Source organism: Rutidosis leptorrhynchoides, chromosome 1 (assembly GCF_046630445.1).
Source record: "Rutidosis leptorrhynchoides isolate AG116_Rl617_1_P2 chromosome 1, CSIRO_AGI_Rlap_v1, whole genome shotgun sequence".
Lineage (NCBI taxonomy): Eukaryota > Viridiplantae > Streptophyta > Magnoliopsida > Asterales > Asteraceae > Rutidosis > Rutidosis leptorrhynchoides.
In genome coordinates this window covers 633,880,538-633,904,128 of record NC_092333.1, presented here as the reverse complement: position 1 = coordinate 633,904,128, position 23,591 = coordinate 633,880,538, and the positions used below count along the sequence as shown (strand labels likewise).

The 23,591-nt window shown below is 35.9% G+C and overlaps 1 protein-coding gene across 1 annotated transcript in view; it reads left to right on the top strand.

Annotated features, from left to right (window-relative positions):
* The window catches only part of LOC139885659 (probable linoleate 9S-lipoxygenase 5), a 178,250-nt gene extending 168,847 nt beyond the window's left edge, over positions 1-9,403 (top strand). The window contains exons 10-13 of the mRNA XM_071869407.1: positions 6,562-6,606; positions 7,271-7,575; positions 7,695-7,958; positions 8,650-9,403. Of these exons, the coding sequence (XP_071725508.1) occupies positions 6,562-6,606; positions 7,271-7,575; positions 7,695-7,958; positions 8,650-9,403 (1,368 nt within the window). The remainder of the gene's footprint in view (positions 1-6,561; positions 6,607-7,270; positions 7,576-7,694; positions 7,959-8,649) is intronic.
* The last annotated feature ends 14,188 nt before the right edge of the window (positions 9,404-23,591 follow it).

The window sequence follows — 23,591 nt, the reverse complement described above, 5'->3', positions numbered from 1 at the left end:
AAATTGTTCCCAAGTAATCATGTTCACTTGCTCTTTTGGTATACTAGAAATAACCGTATCCCACCAAACCATTGCCCTATTTTTCAACATACGACTAGCATAAATAACCTGTAATTCTGGTTCGCACTGACAGGCCTCAAAAACCTTTTCTATCTCTCTTAACCAGTTAAGTGTTACCGTTGGGTTAAAACTTCCTGAGTACTCTGGTGGATTACAATTCAGAAACTGTTTGAAGGTACATTTCTTTGGTTGTTGAAACATCGGCGTCTGATACGGACCCCACATCTGATTTGGGAACTGTTGATTAAACTGAGGTGGCATCTGAAACTGTTGAAGAAACTGATATTGAGGTGGTAACCATTGCTGTTGTTGGAAAGCACTTCCAATTTGCTGATAATTATTTGACTGCACCGGATACCCACTAATCGTCTGATTCGGTACACTACCAGTTGGATTCACGGTTACCTAACGTTGTTCTAATTCCCTTATTCGATCACGTGCTTCCTTTAACTTACTTTGAAAATCTAAAATTTGTTCCTGCGGATCCTCTTCTGACACATATCCGTCTTCATCTGGGGCTCTGAATGTTCCGGGGGCTGATGGACCAGTTGCGTTTCCTGCATTATCTGCCATATCTGCACTACCACAACAACTCACACCAACGCGTAGTGGAAAACATGTTAGTACCTATCAACTAATGCATGTAATCCCTACATTCACTTAACCCGTCCCCTCAGATATGTTTGACACAACACAAGGTTTGGGAACATGACATTCAACACAATGTACATACGGCCAAACCTATGCTCTGATACCAAGTTGTAACACCCTGTTTTTTTTTTTTTTAAATCACAGCGGAAGTCTTAATTCACATAAATACCCTTAGTTAATTACGAACATGATTATCACAAATCATTAGCTAGTTACTTATTACAAACAACCGGTGTTACTTTAAACAACTAGTTACATATTTATAAAAGTTAAGACATCAGAGTTCGTCTTGTCAAACATATCGTCAACCCAACTCCCGTCCCTACCAGCACTAAGATCGAAAACCTGCAAGGGAGGAGGTGAGGGGGGTTAGCACGAGGCTAAGTGAATGGAATCATCTAATAGATCTAGCATACAGTACCAACTTGTACAACTACAGCAACTACAACAATCCATAACAGGCAACTTACAACTAATAACTAGCAACTATCAACTGGCAACAATCAACTAGCAACTATGCTCCAACTAGAGACTCGGCGGCTTGTACGAGCACACGACCACTAGCTGATCAGTCTAGCGTCTACCGAAAGTCCTTACTACTGAATCCCCAGTATAGTAAATCCACACGCAGGTGATGCGTCATTCAGCACTATACTCAACAAACAGTAGCCAACTGGACCCAACCACAACAAGGTTGACCTCTCTGAGCTGAACCTAACAACAATAGGTTCCAACAGGCAACTACAACTTGTGCACACAACTGTTAAGCAACTACCACTACGAACAACTGTTCCTACGACTAGCATGGCAACTCTACGATGATCATTATTACAACATATCTACTAAGCATAGAAACTATAACAGTATAACATAGTAGCACAACTTGCTACTGTATACTACACCCGGAGATAATCCCACTCACCGATTACCAGCTACAGCTCAGTTATCTTACTTCTGAGCTTCTTCCTTGTTCTTATCACCTGAGAACAACACAACGAAGTCAATATACATATCTCAATCAATAGTATAATCAAATCATACTATAAACTAGGTCATAACACCATATATTCATAATTTTATGAGTCTACATCATGACTCCATTCAATAATGGCATACAGGTGCGTGCAAAACACGACATACACACTAAAACTCCTTTTCCGACCCAAAAACAGTTTGATCTAGTTTCTTAAAAGTTCACCATCGAAAAGTATTCTTTATTACGATTCTAACGATAGTTTATTCATCAAAAACGGAGTTACGTTTTGAAAGTTACGCCCGTTTCAATTTCATAAAAGGTACTGTAGCAAATAGTGACACTGTAGCAACTCGGTACTGTAGCAACTCGGGTACTGTAATAACACGGGGGTACTGTAGCAACTCGGCACTGTAGAAAACAGTGGCACTGTAGCAAATAGTGGCACTGTAGCAAATAGTGACACTGTAGCAAATAGTGATACTGTAGCAACTCGGTACTGTAGCAACTCGGGGGTACTGTAGCAACTCGGGTACTGTAGCAACTGGGTTTCGAACCAATTTCGCTGATTTTGTGATTTCTTCCCCAAAAACTCGATTTCTAAGTGTTTTTGACCAAATTTTAAGCACAAGAAAGTTACTAAACATATATACAACCTATTTCTAACATCAATTAAGCATAACTAACACAATTCATGAAGATTCAAGCTAAAAATCACACTTTTGCTCAAGAACACAAAAACCCAATTTACACAAGATTCAAGCAATGATTCAAGCATGCTAACCTGGTTTGATGATTACAAAGATGATATAAATCAGTTCCTAAAGCTCCACAAACCAATTTCAGGCTTGGATCAAGTTAGGGTTTCAAGGTGAAAGAGTTTAGGTACGGTGTGTATATTTTTTCAATTAGGAAAATGATCAAGAAGTGTCCAGAACATACATATAAATGGGTTATAAACCCATACCTCATAACACACGGGTATTTACCAGTTATCTAATATCTTTCGTACATCGTTAGGAGGCCCTAACGGAGTCCAAATTCAACAAACGAACCTGTTCTGTGACCCTTGTCACAAACTGGTCTCAACTAAATAACCAAATAATTATAAACATATAATTATTAAAATCACTAATTACACCATACCCTAAGGGTACAATGGTCATTTCATCTAGGCCCAAAACGCGGGTGTTACATCAGTCCTTGGAGTTTTCTCTGCCGACGGTTTTTTATTTATAAATATAATATATATATAATTAATATAATTAATTATATATTATATTATATTTATATACATAGTTAACTTGTAATTTTTAGTCCGTTGCGTCGAGCGTTAAGAGTTGACTCTGGTCCCGGTTCCGGATTTTCGAACGTCCTTGCGTACAATTTTATATTTTGTACTTTGCATTTTGAATCTTGTACTTTTGTGATTTCGAGACGTTTCTTATCAATAATTGGAACCTTTTTTATTGTCTTTTGTACTTTTGAGCTTTTTGGTCGTTTGCGTCTTCAATTCGTCGAATCTGTCTTTTGTCTTCACCTTTTATTATTTAATCGAATATCACTTGTAAATAGAACAATTGCAACTAAAAGCTTGTCTTTCTTGAGGAATAATGCTATGAAATATATGTTCGTTTTTAGCATTATCAGTTGTAAGTCGAACCACAGGAGAAAATATTTCATTAAAGTCCGTACCTTCTTTTTGAGCATATCCTTTAACCACCAGTCTTGCACGATACCGCTCCACTTGATCATCGCCATTTCGCTTGATCTTATACACCCATTTATTTCCAATAGGTTTTCTACCTTTTGGCAATGGCACAAGTTCCCATGTTTTATTTTTATGAAGAGCTTCAATTTCTTCCTGCATAGCTGTCATCCACTGAGATGCATCTGAATGATTTAGTGCCTCGCGAAGAGTTGTTGGCTCTCCTTCCTCTGTTAGAAGACAATATGCAACATTGCTTTCCATAATATAATCTGAGTGCCACCCTGGACGTTTCCTTTCCCGATTAGAAATACGAGTCGCTGGAGCTTCATCAACGACTACTTGATTTTCATCGTGCTCTGGTACTGCTTCAGAAGAATCTTTATGAAATTCATTACCCACCTGTATCGGTATAGTTTATTTTGAAGTGCTAACATCTTCAAGATCTTTGTCTTCTGTAAAGACAACATCTCTGCTGATGACTACTTTGTGGGCAGTGGGGTCCCACAAGCGATACCCCTTAACTCCATCAGCATACCCCAAGAACAAACACTTTCTGGACTTCGGATCCAACTTTGTCGTTTCTTGAGAATTGTACAATGCGTACACAGGACTTCCAAATACATGAAGGTCAGAATAATTAACTGGTTTTCCAGTCCACATTTCCATCGGTGATTTCAACTCAATTGCAGTTGATGGTGACCGATTTATCACGTAACAGGCAGTACTTACTGCTTCTGCCCAGAATGATTTTCCCAAGCTTGCAGTTGCCAACATCGCCCTTGTTCTATCTAACAAGGTTCTGTTCATCCGCTCTGCCACTCCATTTTGTTGAGGAGTGTATGCTATCGTGAACTACCTTTTGATACCTTCTTGTTTGCAAAACCTATCAAATTCATCACTAGTGTATTCTCCTCCATTATCTGTCCTCAAACACTTGATCTTTTTACCAGATTCAAGTTCAACCCGCGCTTTGTAAACTTTGAAAACTTCAAACACATCCGCCTTTCTCTTGATTGGGTACACCCAACATCTCATAGTGTAATCATCAATAAATGATACAAAATACTTTGCTCCTCCTAGGGATTGAACTGGTGCTTGTCACACATCAGAGTGAACCAATTCTAGAATCAATTTACTTCTAGAATTTGATGTGTTAAACTTCAGGCGATGCTGCTTGCTGATTAAATAATGCTCACAGAAATGTAGCGATACCTTTGTAAGACCAGGAATAAGATTTCTTTCCACAAGAATCTTCATACCTTGTTCAGACATGTGTCCAAGCTTTTGATGCCATGTCATAGCAACTTTATCACTTGAACTATTCGAAGCAACAGATGCTTCCAATTCCTGTACCGTCTCGCCTTTAAGAATGTATAAATTAGCACCCACCTTTTCTCCTTTCATAAGTACAACCGCGCCTTTCTTGATTATCATAATCTTCTCATGTATCACCATCTTACAACCAAGATCATCCAATTGTCCTAAAGACAATAAGTTCTTCTTCAAACCCTCCACGTGTCACACACCTTGAATAGTACGAACTGTACCATCATGCATCTTCAGAATGATATCTCCAATTCCAATGATCTTTAGTTTATGATCATTACAACTGTATACAGATCCTCCTGAGATACGTTCATATTGTTTGAACCATTCTCTTCTAGGGGTCATGTGAAAAGTAGCTCCCGAGTCAAATAACCAGACATCAAAAAATGTCTTTCTGCCTTCATTTGCTACCACTGCCTCACTAACCAAAGCAGTCCCATCATCTGAAGTGCTTGCAATGTTTCCTTGAGGATTTGAGTTATTTAAACTTCGACAATCCTTCTTCAGGTGACCTTTCTTGCCACAATTGTAGCATGTATAGGTCTTCTTCTTTTTAGACTTCGGTTTACCATGAGTGTGACTCCCACTTGAGCCACGTTCCGTTGATCTGCCTCCTGACACCAATAAGGCCTCCACTTGTCGTGAACCGGCCTGTTTGTCCTCCTTGTTATTGCGCCGATTTTCTTCTTCTAGAATAGCAGCCGCAACTTCATCATAGACTAGATACTCCGAGAGAACATTATTGGTTAAGTTAATAATGAGTTGATCATACGAGTCAGGTAGACTCTGAAGTAAAAGTTCAGCACGTTCTTTTGGCTCTATATTGCAACTTAATGAAGCAAGTTGAGAAAATAGAGTATTCAAAGAATTAATGTGCTCATTAACTGAAGTAGATTCATTCATGCGTAGCGCATAAAGTTTCCTCTTAAGGAATATCTTGTTGTGGAGTGATTTGGTCTCGTACAATTTTACGAGGTGATCCCAAATCTCTTTCGCAGTCTTCTTTTCTTCAATGCTAGACAAAACGCCATCTGCTAGTGCCAGATGAAGATTTGCGATAGCCTGGCCGTCCATCTCTTCCCATTTTTCATCAGCGACTTCGGCGGAACGTCCACTGATGGCCGCCAAACACTTATCCTTTCTCAGGATAGCTTTCATCTTTAGTTTCCATAACTAGAAGTTACTCCTGTTGAACTTTTCAATTTCAAATTTCGTAGACATTGCTATAATTACAATCTTTTTTTCGATAATACTATTTTTCTTAAAATAACACCCAAGGACTTTTACCGAGTGAAAATAATCTTACTTATTTTCTGATGTGGACGATCCACTCTCGTGGCAGCCACAGAGCATACGATAAGTAGATTAATACACACTAGATATTAGACCTTAGCTCTGATACCACTTGTTGTGAAAAGCGACACCGAATTATAGCAAACCGCTAGTAATACTCGAAATAATGACAATAAAGGAACACCAAGATTTAACGTGGAAAACCCCAATAGGGTAAAAACCACGGGCAAGGAAAGAAACGTTTCACTAATAAGAAAAATAGGAATTACACTTTCTCTCTAATTACAAGGATAAGTATCAATCTTTATATCTCTTGTAATTAGGAGATTAATACTCACAACTCTCTATTTATCTACTAGAATACAAGATTGAAGAATGAATATGGGATGTATAAATGAGCTTACATGTTGCTCTATTTATACTAATTCAAGATGGCTAAATGGTAAATATTTAGTAGACAATTTGGTAGGTATAGTATGCCAAGTTTTACCAAGTCTTATACCACAATATACATGTGTGTATTTGACCATAGAATTCACCAACCAAGCCTCCATATTTGACAGAACATCTAGACGGTTTAGATGTACATGAGGTAATTATTGTTCTAATTAGTTATGTTCCTTATGTAATCTAATAACTCGTATGCAGGGAATCAGGATTTAAATTAACATTGATGATGATCGTATACCTTGATCCTTGATCTTAGAGACAATCTAAACTCTATCTTAAGGCGGAAAACAAAAGACAAAGCTTTTAATCGAATAACTTTAACTCTTGGGATCGATTATATCAAACCTAGACGCATAAACTAGATTAGATCGACACCTTGAAGCCTCTATTCGATGGGTAAATGGTTTGGGACGACTGTAGATCGACAAGACAGACTTAGGGTTATATATAGTGTGTAACATGACAAAGTAACCCTAATCCCGTATATATGGTGTCTGCGGCAACAGTCGGTCGACTGACTCTGTCAGTCGGTCGATTGTCTCACATAGTCGATCGATGATCAACTTACACCGACCTACACTAATCTATCGATGGTGTCTTCAGTCGATCGACTGACCCTGTCAGTCAGCGACTGTAGGGTCAGTTTAACTATTGATTTCAACATTCACGATTATTAACCAACATTCAATAGTCAACGTACATTATTACAAGTCCGCCAATACATGACTGAAATAAACATGTAAGTACAAGAGAACTAGGGAATACAATTATGCACTAACAAGTGATCATCTAAACTTATTATACAGGTTGTGAAAGCCAATAGGCTTTTTACATTGGATTATCATGACTCTTTAATGCCATATGTGCGACGAATTAATGCTACTTCTAGCAAGATATATGCCACGAGAACTTTACTTTTCTTACAAAAAGATGGTACGTTAAAACCAATTGCTATCGAGTTGAGCTTACCTCATCCGGATGGTGATAAACTTGGTGCCATCAGCAAAGTATGCACTCCGACAAAAAATGGAGTAGAAGCTGAAATTTGGCAGTTGGCTAAAACATATGTAGCAGTGAATGATTCTGGAATTCATCAACTCATTAGTCATTGGTAAATTTTAAGAGCTTGCACATAATACTAGCTAACCCTTAATTGATTATATAGTTCATAATTTATATGATTTTAACTGCAATTAATTCACTGATATAGTTCATATGTACTTGATTTAGGTTGAACACACATGCAGTTATTGAGCCATTTGTGATTGCAACAAATAGGCAACTAAGTGTGCTCCATCCTATAAACAAGCTTCTTCATCCCCATTTTCGTGATACAATGAACATAAACGCTTCTGCGAGGAATATCTTGATTAACAGCAATGGTATTCTCGAGCGAACCTTCTTTACAGGGAGTTATTCTATCGAAATATGCTCAGAGATATACAAGGAATGGGTGTTCCCTAACCAAGCTCTCCCGAAAGATCTTATATTGAGGTATGCGCTATTCATTCGATAACTTATGTATTAAACTAGGAAGTGGTCCGGAGGGCCCACTTCGTTGGGTCCAAAAATAAAATTCATAAAATAAAAAAGAAAATTCAAAAAAAGACAAAATAAATGATGCGACGCTGACATCAACCGGTGGTTACTATTCATTCCCCATGGCTATTATATATATTGAAAATGTATTAATTGTAAGAATAGGAACTCGTCAAAGGTAACATGTGCTTAATTGTATTTATGATAATTTAAGTACATATGATCAAGGTTGCAAAATTCGCTATTCGGGGATTAATCGGTCCGGATTTTAGATGGATTAATCGGTAATTCGAAGATTACTCGGGAATTAATCAGATTGTACTTTATACATTTCAATATTGGATTTCAAAATTTGTACATGTAAATATAGAAGAAACCATAAACATAAATTTTAACATAATTGTTTAAAATTGTTAATTTTATTTAAAAACTATAATATTCTAGTATAAATTCATGTTACAATGTTGACCAATTTTGGCTTTGACTGACTTTGATGATTAATTCGATTTTGACTCATCAATTGACGTTGACCGATTAATTAAACGGATTTTAGAAAATCGAATCGGATCGCTCTTGAAAATGAGTAATCAGGGATTAGGGATTAATCGGGTTTTTTACAACAGTACATATGATTGTTACTATATAGGGGGATGGCAGTTGAGGATACAAATTCTCCTCACGGCGTTAGGTTACTAATCGAGGATTACCCATATGCTGTGGATGGGCTTCAGATTTGGTCAGCCATTAAAACATGGGTTGAAGAATATTGTAAGTTTTACTATAAAAATGACGACGTGGTTCAAAATGACGTTGAACTTCAATCGTGGTGGAAGGAAATTAGAGAAGAGGGACATGGTGACTTGAAACACGAGTCATGGTGGACCAAGATGAGCTCGGTTCAAGACTTGATTGAAAATTGCACAATAATCATATGGATATCTTCTGCACTTCATGCAGCTGTAAACTTTGGGCAATATCCATATGCTGGATATCCACCTAATCGGCCAACTCTAAGTCGTAGGCTTATGCCTGAACCAAACACTCCCGAATATGACGAGCTTAAAAAGGACCCTAAAAAAGTTTTCTTGAAAACCGTGAGTCCTCAACTGCAGTCACTTCTTAGTGTTACTTTGATAGAGATATTGTCAAGGCATTCGTCGGATGAGGTGTATCTTGGACAAAGAGAGTGCCCCAAGTGGACCATGGACGTAGAACCTTTGAATGCGTTCAAAAGATTCGGAGATAAGTTGAAAGAAATCGAGGAAAGAATTGATAACATGAACAAAGATGTTAAGTTCAAGAATAGGTATGGACCTGTTAAAGTACCATACACACTACTCAACCCCAGTAGTAAAGAGGGGCTCACTGGAAGAGGTATACCTAATAGTGTGTCCATATGAATATATGACGTTGTTTGGTAAACAAGTAAACATATGATCTTGTTAAGTATCACATTTACAAATATTCAACCTTCTATTTTTATACGATCAGTATTGTTGTTTATATAATAGAATGTATTAGGATCAAGCTTCTCGTAAACGGAAAATTTAAGTTTGTGTACAAAATATACATGTTACAAGAAAAAAGAATAAAAACAGTAAAGATAACTTCAACCAGCGGAGTGAATAAATACGGATGCAAGGGCGGAGCTTTATTAGGGCAGGAGGGGCCCCTCGCCCCTTACGCGTTTCGTATGTGGCACATACAAAATTTAAGGTATGTTTAAAACTGGATTGATCCAATTAATAAAAATAATATTTTTATCTTATAATTTTGTATTTATCAAAACTTAATTACTTGAACTAATTATTTATTGTTGAAGGACCACCTATAAACTACTAGCCCACAACCAACATAATTATTACGAGTAATTTCCTATTGTTATGTTGCACAGTGATTATTTAACAATTCAGACAATAGTTAAAAGGATTTAACTAACACCCGTGTTAGGGCCACATGCTATTATTACATAGATTATTTAGTTTCAATAAAAATTCTAGTAATTCTAAAGAATAATTTAATAAGAGTGAATATGAAAGATATATATATATATCTAATAACTAAAATATCTTTAGTTACGAGAGTTATTGGTCATCAATAACACTAAATTAGTCATTAAATCAAGTTAGTGATTAAAATATGTTGTTTACTTTTCGTCACTATTGATCCGTCACAAATCATCATTATAGACAAAAATACTAAAATTGACCATTATAGTGACAATTTATTTGGTCACTAATATCATATACTGACCAAAATTTATTAACAACTTTTTAATGGTAATTAAATAACTTTATTAGTAACTAAATAATAAATCATAACTAAAATATCATTACAAATGACTATATTACAATTAGAAATTTATGCCATCCACAACATATAACGGAATATGTACCACTAAATCCCTCATTGATCACTTAGAAGCAAAGGCAGCTGTAACTTCCATTCTAAGAGAACCAACTCTAATCAACAAAAAGATACCACAAAAAGTTGGCATTTTCGTCTGGTGTGCTTTACAAAATAAACTTCCCGTGAGAATGAAACTTAGCCATCGAGGTATTGACTTACATACGGTTAGATATCCTGTATGTGATGATGAAATCGAGTCTTTAGACCATGCGTTTTTATAACTTAAAAAAGCTTCGGATATATGGGGGAAAATTTGAAAATGGTGGAAACTAGACCAACTCAACACCTCAAACTTATCTGACCTATTCAACGGAATCAATTCTGGTGTAAAAACGTACACAAAATTTTCTCCATTTGGCAAGCGGTGGTGTGGGTTACGAGTTATATTATATGGAAGAACCACAACGCCTACGTCTTTGGAAAAGAACGAGCAAGCAATGCAAACTTAGCTTCCGAAATCCAAACGAAAAGTTTCGAATGGATTTCAAGTCATTGTAAGAAAGGAAATCTAGAATGACTCTAATGGATATCTGACCCGAAGTTCTTCGATGCAAACCCCCCAAATAAAGAAGGAATTGGCTAAAAATAACACTTATGCATTGCTAATATCTCCAGCTACTACTTCGAAATTAACAAGTTCATCATATGAAACCGGGTCTACCTCCAGCTCGTTAAAAGTAATGGTTGAAAGGGGACTTCACTTCCTGTTTGGCATCAAGTTGATTCACGAGCATTTTCCAGTTTCTTTTTATACTAATATCATTATCCTGTTAGATGTATATATAATATTCCTCTCATACCAATTGTAATATTCCTTTCCTATTAATAAAATTGTTTGCTTTTAAAAAACAATATATGTGGTAGTGAGGTAGTAATTTTAGAAGGTTTTAAATTAAATTAGATGCAATGTTATTACTAGATATAAAGTCTAAATCAAAATTACATTTCTTGCAAAAATATAAGTAAGTTAAACAAATGATGCAATTCAAGAGAACAGGCGGGGGTTTATAGCAATGGATGTGATTGCTCATCAAACCTTAAATGAGCTCTCCTATAAATTCAAAGGTATATAAATCTTTTTCTGGATAAAAATAGACGTATTGAAACAATTCAAATCCCATCAATCTCATTTTCAAACACTGTGTGTCAACTCTAACACCGTTAGTTTTAACTTGTATAATTAATGACGGAGTTTGAACTTTTTTTATCAACAGAACATTATTATAAAGTAATATTAAAATTAAGTTTTTAGAAAAATATGAATATACATATATCATTATATAATTAGTTTGAAATTCTTTTTGTGTTCGAGGTTTTCTTCTAAAGACAAGACACCAAAATGTAGTCTGTGAGCTTTGAACTTGAGTATTCAAACAGAGATTTTTAACTCCCTACCACTAAGAGCATGCGGTGTGGAGGATCAATTCTTAGCGTTGGAATTTGATTTCTCCAAACCGACCGTCGCCCCATACCGTGTCGGCGTCGGTTCAGCGTCGCTAGCTCCGACGTCGTCTGCAAGACTTTGGTTTTTAATCCGTTAGTGGCCCCAAATTCAAAATATATCCGTTTGAAGCTGTTTTTTTTTTCGAATAAAATTTTATAACATTATATATACACACCATATCCCCATTTCATTACACACACAATTTCTTCAATTAAAACACACTCCACAATATGAATCCACACAACACTAATCACCCACAACACCCTATGAATCCAAGCAATGCATTTGGCCAAAATTAGAATTGGAGTAATCCTAATACTTGGGTTAATACGCAAAATGAAAGTGGTACTCAATATGGTTCGTTTGGTAGTCAATATGGTTCGATTAATCAAACTCAAGTGCCACAAACTCAAGATGACTACTGCGAATTTTTGGTTTGGAAAGCTTTCAACAATCAAGGAAGAAGCGACTCACAACATTACTCAAATAATCTATCAAACAATCAATCCGATGAAATGCCGTCCCCAACGTCTCAAAAAAGCCAAAGCAAAGGAAAGGAAAGAAGCCGATGAATGAAGAAGGTTCGAGCCGCAACCAAACCACGTGGGATGCCCATGACGAGTTACGTTTGGCTCAATGTTGGATACATGTTTCCGAGAACTCGATTGTAGGATGCGCAATGATTGGTATATACGCATTATTTATATATATTTTACACGTTTATACTATATTTACACGTATATTATATTTATAAGTATATATTTACGCATTATTTATTATATATATGTTGGTGTATATATTTATTATATATGTATGCGTATATATTTATTATATATGTATGCGTATATATTTATTATATATGTATGAGTATATTATTATTTATATATATAACTATAGATACGCTGACAACGTTTATACGTATAGGGAAAATCTTTTGGTACCAAATTGTTGAAGAATACAACAAACGTAATCCACCGTGTGCTCGTACGAAAGATGCATTGTCTTCGAAGTGGACCAAGTTGAATGCTGATTGCAATAAGTATAATGGTATTGTGAACCGTATGAAGGCAGCGTGGACCATGGAGGAGCGGGGAAAATGATAACATTTTTTGCACCAGGTGTTGTAGTGACCCGAACTTTTCCATGTTTATATATATTAATTGAGATTGATATTTACATGATTAAATGTTTCCAACATGTTAAGCAATCAAACTTGTTAAGACTTGATTAATTGAAATATGTTTCATATAGACAATTGACCACCCAAGTTGACCGGCGATTCACGAACGTTAAAACATGACGATATATATATGGATATACATATGGTTAACATGAGATTATGATAAGTAAGTATCTCCATAAGTATATTAACAATGAGTTATATACATATAAACAAGACTACTAACTTAAGGATTTCGAAACGAGACATATATGTAACGATTATCGTTGTAACGACATTTAAATGTATATATATCATATTAAGATATATTAATATATCATAATATCATGATAATATAATAATTTAACATCTCATTAGATATAATAAACAATGGGTTAACAACATTAATTGAGATCGTTAACTTAAAGGTTTCAAAACAACACTTACATGTAACGACTAACGATGACTTAACGACTCAGTTAAAATGTATATACATGTAGTGTATTTAGATGTATTAAAATACTTTTGGAAGACTTCAAGTCATATATCAAAACACTCATACTTAACGAAAATGGTTACAGTTACTTTTCCATTCTTTTCTTTCATCAAGAATTCTAGTCGTATTCTTATCCGTATTATACACAGCTTCAAAACGTACTTACTATGAGTATATACCAATAGGAACTAGCATGGGATTCCACTCTTGATTATGTCATGTATGACTAATCAATTTTAACTTCTACCATGAGCTAGTCAACTAACTAGAACTCCTTTTAACCCCACTCACCACTCACCAATTACTACTCATCATTCACTCCATTTCACTTCCAATTCTCTTTCTAATTCTCTCTCAACACACACACACACACTATTATGAACGTATTTTTCCAGTAGTTAATCATCATCTTCATCAAAAATCACTTCAAGAATCAAGCTATAATCATCATAGGAAGAACACTTCAAGAACACTTCAAAAATCCCTTCAAGTTTACTAATTTACTTCCAAGCTTTCTAATCCATTCCAAGTAATCATCTAAGATCAAGAAACCTTTGTTATATACAGTAGGTTATCTTTCTTATTCAAGGTAATATTCATATTCAAACTTTGATTCAATTTCTATAACTATAAACTATCTTAATTCGAGTAAAAATCTTACTTGAACTTGTTTTTGTGTCATGATCCTACTTCAAGAACTTTCAAGCCATCCAAGATCCTTTGAAGTTAGATAAATTCTTGTCACTTCCAGTAGATTTACCTACTAAACTTGAGGTAGTAATGATGTTCATAACATCATTGGATTCAAATATATAAAACTATCTTATTCGAAGGTTTAAACTCGTAATCACTAGAACATAGTTTAGTTAATTCTAAACTTGTTCGCAAACAAAAGTTAATCCTTCTAACTTGACTTTTAAAATTAACTACACACATGTTCTATATCTATATGATATGCTAACTTAATGATTTAAAACCTGGAAACACGAAAAAAAACACTGTAAAACCGGATTTACGCCGTCGTAGTAACACCGCGGGCTGTTTTGGGTTAGTTAATTAAAAATTATGATAAACTTTGATTTAAAAGTTGTTATTCTGAGAAAATGATTTTTATTATGAACATGAAACTATATCCAAAAATTATGGTTAAACTCAAAGTGGAAGTATGTTTTCTAAAATGGTCATCTGGACGTCGTTCTTTCGACTGAAATGACTACCTTTATAAAAACGACTTGTAACATATTTTTCCGACTATAAACCTATACTTTTCTATTTAGATTCATAAAATAGAGTTCAATATGAAACCATAGCAATTTTATTCACTCAAAACGGATTTAAAATAAAGAAGTTATGGGTAAAACAAGATTGGATAATTTTTCTCATTTTAGCTACGTGAAAATTGGTAACAAATCTATTCCAACCATAACTTAATCAACTTGTATTGTATATTATGTAATCTTGAGATACCATAGACACGTATACAATGTTTCGACCTATCATGTCGACACATCTATATATATTTCGGAACAACCATAGACACTCTATATGTGAATGTTGGAGTTAGCTATACAGGGTTGAGGTTGATTCCAAAATATATATAGTTTGAGTTGTGATCAATACTGAGATACGTATACACTGGGTCGTGGATTGATTCAAGATAATATTTATCGATTTATTTCTGTACATCTAACTGTGGACAACTAGTTGTAGGTTACTAACGAGGACAGCTGACTTAATAAACTTAAAACATCAAAATATACTAAAAGTGTTGTAAATATATTTTAAACATACTTTGATATATATGTATATATTATTATAGGTTCGTGAATCAACCAGTGGCCAAGTCTTACTTCCCGACGAAGTAAAAATCTGTGAAATTGAGTTGTAGTCCCACTTTTAAAATCTAATATTTTTGGGATGAGAATACATGCAGGTTTTATAAATGATTTACAAAATAGACACAAGTACGTGAAACTACATTCTATGGTTGAATTATCGAAATCGAATATGCCCCTTTTTATTAAGTCTGGTAATCTAAGAATTAGGGAACAGACACCCTAATTGACGCGAATCCTAAAGATAGATCTATTAGGCCTAACAAACCCCATCCAAAGTACCGGATGCTTTAGTACTTCGAAATTTATATCATATCCGAAGGGTGTCCCGGAATGATGGGGATATTCTTATATATATGCATCTTGTTAATGTCGGTTACCAGGTGTTCACCATATGAATGATTTTTATCTCTATGTATGGGATGTGTATTGAAATATGAAATCTTGTGGTCTATTGTTACGATTTGATATATATAGGTTAAACCTATAACTCACCAACATTTTTGTTGACGTTTAAAGCATGTTTATTCTCTGGTGAATACTAAGAGCTTCCGCTGTTGCATACTAAAATAAGGACAAGATTTGGAGTCCATGTTTGTATGATATTGTGTAAAAACTGCATTCAAGAAACTGATTTCGATGTAACATATTTGTATTGTAAACCATTATGTAATGGTCGTGTGTAAACAGGATATTTTAGATTATCATTATTTGATAATCTATGTAAAGCTTTTTAAACCTTTATTTATGAAATAAAGGTTATGGTTTGTTTTAAAAATGAATGCAGTCTTTGAAAAACGTCTCATATAGAGGTCAAAACCTCGCAACGAAATCAATTAATATGGAACGTTTTTAATCAATAAGAACGGGACATTTCAGTTGGTATCCGAGCGTTGGTCTTAGAGAACCAGAAAATTTGCATTAGTGTGTCTTATCGAGTTTGTTAGGATGCATTAGTGAGTCTGGACTTCGACCGTGTTTTCTTTAAAAATGATTGCTTAACATTTTTGTTGGAAACTATATATTTTTAACATATGAATATTATGTGATATATTAATCTCTTAATGTGTTTGATATTATGTGATAGATGTCTACCTCTAGAACAAGTCCCATTGACTCACCTAATAATAATGAAGAGTCAAATGTAAATTGGAATGATTCGTGGTCTGATTCACAAGTTCCTGAAGAGGAACCGGAAGAAGAGTCGGAACCGGAAGAAGAATCGGAACCGGAAGAAGAAATAGAACCGGTGGGGGAAATAATAAAACGGTTAAGTAAAAGAGAATCCTCAACCAACCGACCAAGGTTAATTATGGTCAATGGTGTTTCCGCCAAGGAAGCAAAATATTGGGAGGATTACCAATTCTCCGATGAATCGGATTCCGACGAGAATTCCGATGATGTTATAGAAATTACCCCAACTGAATTTAAAAAGGCAAAAGAAAATAATAAGGGAAAGGGCATAAAAATAGAGAAATCTAATTCCAACCCCGATGAACTTTATATGTATCATCAACCCCCAAAGTCCTTAAGTTGTAACAATGACCCGGGAACCTCTAAACCACCAGGTTTTTCTAAACCAATGTGGACAACGACGGCTCGTATTAGGGGAACATCATATATCCCTAGAAACTTGGCAAAACGAACCAAAACCGAACAAGAAGAAACGAGAGAGTCGGAATAAGATAGTTGTATTCGTGTGGTGTAATATATGTAATATAGTGTGCTTATGCTTTATGATATATGTAAAAATTGCTTGTATTAATAAGTATTTTTTTTTTTATGAATCTAACTCTTGTCTATTTTACAGTATAAAAACACAAAATGGATAGACAACCCAATATTTTAAGAGACCTACCTGGAGACATGATTGATGAAATCTTGTCTAGAGTCGGTCAGAATTCCTCGACACAACTATTTAAGGCGAGATCAGTTTGTAAGACATTCGAAGAACGTTCCAAGAATGCCTTGGTTTATAAAAGGCTTTCGTTCGAAAGATGGGGGATATCACATTGGAAAATCCATAAGTTACGATGTGTTTACTTTGACGCATATATTGCGGGGAACCCAAATGCTATTTTACGCAATGGGTTAAGAAATTATTTTGACTCAATGTATCCGAATATAGGACTTCATGATTTAGAAAAAGCGGCTAACATGCAACATAAAGAAGCATGCTATGCTTACGGGTTAGTAATGTTCGCTTCTCACCAAACTGAGAAAAAGAACATCGGGCTACAACTATTAAACAAAACGTTCCCACAAGTGACGGAGTCGGTAATTGGGGTAAGAAATGAGGTTTTTAGATTGTTACGGGACTGTTGGACATTACGTAACCCTCGTCCCTTTGACAACGTTACAACACGCTGTCTTATCAACGGCCATAACGGTTATGTTCCACAAGACCAAGGATGGGAAGTAGTCCTAGTAAAACCAGAATGCATGACTTGTTTCTGGACGTATGAATTACGTGTCTTTATTGCCTTTGCTGAACGACTTGTGTACTAGCTAGAATTATCTTCACAACTATCTTGTATCAAAGTTATTGTGTGCTATATTTCATGCTTTATGTAAAATAAGCGGTATTGTAAGTTTGTAAAATATTGTATAAAAGTTTGAACGCGAAATATTATTACAATCAGTTTTTCATATAGAATTGTAGTAGTTGAATTGTATATTAGCTACTAAGTATGAACTTAACGGGTAGGTACTACCCGAATTTAAACTTATAAAACGCTAATATGAAGAAAAAGCTTTTATAAATGAGTTCATATTATGCTACGAAATACTATTAACTACTCTTAATATTCTGTATGATTAACTTGTTCCATTTGACAATTTTGAAGGAAATGGCACCGACTACTCGACACACCGTGAATATGAATGAAGAGGAATTCCGTACTTTTCTAGCTTCAAACATAGCCGCAGTACAGGCTGCGCTACATACCAACAATAACCTTGGATCTAGCAGTACAGGAAATCGTGTAGGATGCACCTACAAAGAATTCACTGCCTGCAAACCTTTGGAATTTGATGGAACCGAAGGACCGATCAGATTGAAATGGTGGACCGAGAAGGTCAAATCGGTGTTTGCCATAAGTAAGTGTACTGAAGAGGACAAAGTGAAGTACGCTACGTATACCTTCACAGGTTCTGCGTTAACATGGTGGAATACCTATCTAGAGCAAGTGGGACAAGATGATGCGTACGCACTACCGTGGTCAGCATTCAAGCACTTGATGAACGAGAAGTACCGTCCCAGAACCAAGGTCAATAAGCTCAAGACAGAACTTAGAGGGTTATGAACCCAAGGATTTGATATTACCACGTACGAAAGACGATTCACAGAATTGTGCCTATTGTGTCCGGGAGCATTCGAAGATGAGGAAGAGAAGATCGACGCGTTTGTGAAAGGATTACCGGAAAGAATCCAAGAAGATATAAGTTCACACGAGCCCACCTCCATACAACAGGCATGTAGAATGGCTCACAAACTAGTGAACCAGATTGAAGAAAGAATTAAAGAACAGACTGCTGAAGAGGCCAATGTGAAGCAAGTCAAAAGAAAGTGGGAGGAAAACGGTGATAAGAATCACCAATACAACAACAACAGCAATTACAACAATAATCGCAACAATTATCCCAACAATCGCAACATCAATTGCAACTACAACAAACGGCCCAACAACAACAACAACAACAACAACAACAACAGCAACTACAACAATCATCCCAATAACAATAATAACCGCAACAACAACAACAATCAGAAGCAGCTATGCCAAAGGTGTGAAAAGTATCACTCGGGGTCTGCACCAAATTTTGCAACAAGTGTAAAAGAAATGGTCATAGTGCGGCGAAGTGTGAGGTCTATGGACCAGGGGTTAATAGAACGAAAGGAACAAATGGTGTCGGAACGAGTAATGGCGGAGCAAGTAGTGTCGGAGCAAGTTATGCCAATGTAGTTTGTTATAAATGTGGAAAACCGGGCCACATTATTAGAAATTCCCGAACCAGGAGAACACGAATGGACAAGGCCGCGGAAGAGTTTTCAATATTAATGCGGCAGAGGTACAGGAAGACCCGGAGCTTGTTACGGGTACGTTTCTTATTGACAATAAATCTGCTTACGTTTTATTTGATTCGGGTGCGGATAGAAGCTATATGAGTAGAGATTTTTGTGCTAAATTAAGTTGTCCATTGACGCCTTTGGATAGTAAATTTTTACTCGAATTAGCAAATGGTAAATTAATTTCAGCAGATAATATATGTCGGAATCGAGAAATTAAACTGGTTAGCGAAACATTTAAGATTGATTTGATACCAGTAGAGTTAGGGAGTTTTGATGTGATAATCGGTATGGACTGGTTGAAAGAAGTGAAAGCAGAGATCGTTTGTTACAAAAATGCAATTCGCATTATACGAGAAAAAGGAAAACCCTTAATGGTGTACGGAGAAAAGGGCAACACGAAGCTACATCTTATTAGTAATTTGAAGGCACAAAAACTAATAAGAAAAGGTTGCTATGCTGTTCTAGCACACGTCGAGAAAGTACAAACTGAAGAAAAGAGCATCAATGATGTTCCCATTGCAAAAGAATTTCCCGATGTATTTCCGAAAGAATTACCGGGATTACCCCCACATCGATCCGTTGAATTTCAAATAGATCTTGTACCAGGAGCTGCACCAATAGCTCGTGCTCCTTACAGACTCGTACCCAGCGAGATGAAAGAACTGCAAAGCCAATTACAAGAACTTTTAGAGCGTGGTTTTATTCGACCAAGCACATCACCGTGGGGAGCTCCTGTTTTGTTTGTCAAGAAGAAAGATGGTACATTCAGGTTGTGTATCGACTACCGAGAGTTGAACAAACTTACCATCAAGAACCGCTACCCACTACCGAGAATCGACGACTTATTTGATCAACTACAAGGCTCGTCTGTTTATTCAAAGATTGACTTACGTTCCGGGTATCATCAAATGCGGGTGAAAGAAGATGATATTCCAAAGACTTCTTTCAGAACACGTTACGGTCATTACGAGTTTATGGTCATGCCGTTTGGTTTAACTAATGCACCAGCTGTGTTCATGGACCTTATGAACCGAGTGTGTGGACCATACCTTGACAAGTTTGTCATTATTTTCATTGATGACATACTTATTTACTCAAAGAATGACCAAGAACACGGTGAACATTTGAGAAAGGTGTTAGAAGTATTGAGGAAGGAAGAATTGTACGCTAAGTTTTCAAAGTGTGCATTTTGGTTGGAAGAAGTTCAATTCCTCGGTCACATAGTGAACAAAGAAGGTATTAAGGTGGATCCGGCAAAGATAGAAACTGTTGAAAAGTGGGAAATCCCGAAAACTCCGAAACACATACGCCAGTTTTTAGGACTAGCTGGTTACTACAGAAGGTTCATCCAAGACTTTTCCAGAATAGCAAAACCCTTGACTGCATTAACTCATAAAGGGAAGAAATTTGAATGGAATGATGAACAAGAGAAAGCGTTTCAGTTATTTAAGAAAAAGCTAACTACGGCACCTATATTGTCATTGCCTGAAGGGAATGATGATTTTGTGATTTATTGTGACGCATCAAAGCAAGGTCTCGGTTGTGTATTAATGCAACGAACGAAGGTGATTGCTTATGCGTCTAGACAATTGAAGATTCACGAACAAAATTATACGACGCATGATTTGGAATTAGGCGCGGTTGTTTTTGCATTAAAGACTTGGAGGCACTACTTATATGGGGTCAAAAGTATTATATATACCGAACACAAAAGTCTTCAACACATATTTAATCAGAAACAACTGAATATGAGGCAGCGTAGGTGGATTGAATTATTGAATGATTACGACTTTGAGATTCGTTACCACCCGGGGAAGGCAAATGTGGTAGCCGATGCCTTGAGCAGGAAGGACAGAGAACCCATTCGAGTAAAATCTATGAATATAATGATTCATAATAACCTTACCACTCAAATAAAAGAGGCGCAACAAGGAGTTTTAAAAGAGGGAAATTTAAAGGATGAAATACCCAAAGGATCGGAGAAGCATCTTAATATTCGGGAAGACAGAACCCGGTATAGGGCTGAAAGGATTTGGGTACCAAAATTTGGAGATATGAGAGAAATGGTACTTAGAGAAGCTCATAAAACCAGATACTCAATACATCCTGGAACGGGGAAGATGTACAAGGATCTCAAGAAACATTTTTGGTGGCCGGGTATGAAATCCGATGTTGCTAAATACGTAGGAGAATGTTTGACGTGTTCTAAAGTCAAAGCTGAGCATCAGAAACCATCAGGTCTACTTCAACAACCCGAAATCCCGGAATGGAAATGGGAAAACATTACCATGGATTTCATCACTAAATTGCCAAGGACTGCAAGTGGTTTTGATACTATTTGGGTAATAGTTGATCGTCTCACCAAATCAGCACACTTCCTGCCAATAAGAGAAGATGACAAGATGGAGAAGTTATCACGACTGTATTTGAAGGAAGTCGTCTCCAGACATGGAATACCAATCTCTATTATCTCTGATAGGGATGGCAGATTTATTTCAAGATTCTGGCAGACATTACAGCAAGCATTAGGAACTCGTCTAGACATGAGTACTGCCTATCATCCACAAACTGATGGGCAGAGCGAAAGGACGATACAAACGCTTGAAGACATACTACGAGCATGTGTTATTGATTTCGGAAACAGTTGGGATCGACATCTACCATTAGCAGAATTTTCCTACAACAACAGTTACCATTCAAGCATTGAGATGGCGCCGTTTGAAGCACTTTATGGTAGAAAGTGCAGGTCTCTGATTTGTTGGAGTGAAGTGGGGGATAGACAGATTACGGGTCCGGAGATTATACAAGAAACTACCGAGAAGATAATCCAAATTCAACAACGGTTGAAAACCGTCCAAAGTCGACAAAAGAGCTACGCTGACATTAAAAGAAAAGATATAGAATTTGAAATTGGAGAGATGGTCATGCTTAAAGTTGCACCTTGGAAAGGCGTTGTTCGATTTGGTAAACGAGGGAAATTAAATCCAAGGTATATTGGACCATTCAAGATTATTGATCGTGTCGGACCAGTAGCTTACCGACTTGAGTTACCTCAACAACTCGCGGCTGTACATAACACTTTCCACGTCTCGAATTTGAAGAAATGTTTTGCTAAAGAAGATCTCACTATTCCATTAGATGAAATCCAAATCAACGAAAAACTCCAATTCATCGAAGAACCCGTCGAAATAATGGATCGTGAGGTTAAAAGACTTAAGCAAAACAAGATACCAATTGTTAAGGTTCGATGGAATGCTCGTAGAGGACCCGAGTTCACTTGGGAGCATGAAGATCAGATGAAGAAGAAATACCCACATCTATTTCCAGAAGATTCGTCAACACCTTCAACAGCTTAAAATTTCGGGACGAAATTTATTTAACGGGTAGGTACTGTAGTGACCCGAACTTTTCCATGTTTATATATATTAATTGAGATTGATATTTGCATGATTAAATGTTTCCAACATGTTAAGCAATCAAACTTGTTAAGACTTGATAATTGAAATATGTTTCATATAGACAATTGACCACCCAAGTTGACCGGCGATTCACGAACGTTAAAACTTGTAAAAACGACATGACGATATATATATTGATATACATATGGTTAACATGAGATTATGATAAGTAAGTATCTCCATAAGTATATTAACAATGAGTTATATACATATAAACAAGACTACTAACTTAAGGATTTCGAAACGAGACATATATGTAACGATTATCGTTGTAACGACATTTAAATGTATATATATCATATTAAGATATATTAATATATCATAATATCATGATAATATAATAATTTAACATCTCATTAGATATAATAAACAATGGGTTAACAACATTAATTGAGATCGTTAACTTAAAGGTTTCAAAACAACACTTACATGTAACGACTAACGATGACTTAACGACTCAGTTAAAATGTATATACATGTAGTGTATTTAGATGTATTAAAATACTTTTGGAAGACTTCAAGTCATATATCAAAACACTCATACTTAACGAAAATGATTATAGTTACTTTTCCATTCTTTTCTTTCATCAAGAATTCTAGTCGTATTCTTATCCGTATTATACACAGCTTCAAAACGTACTTACTATGAGTATATACCAATAGGAACTAGCATGGGATTCCACTCTTGATTATGTCATGTATGACTAATCAATTT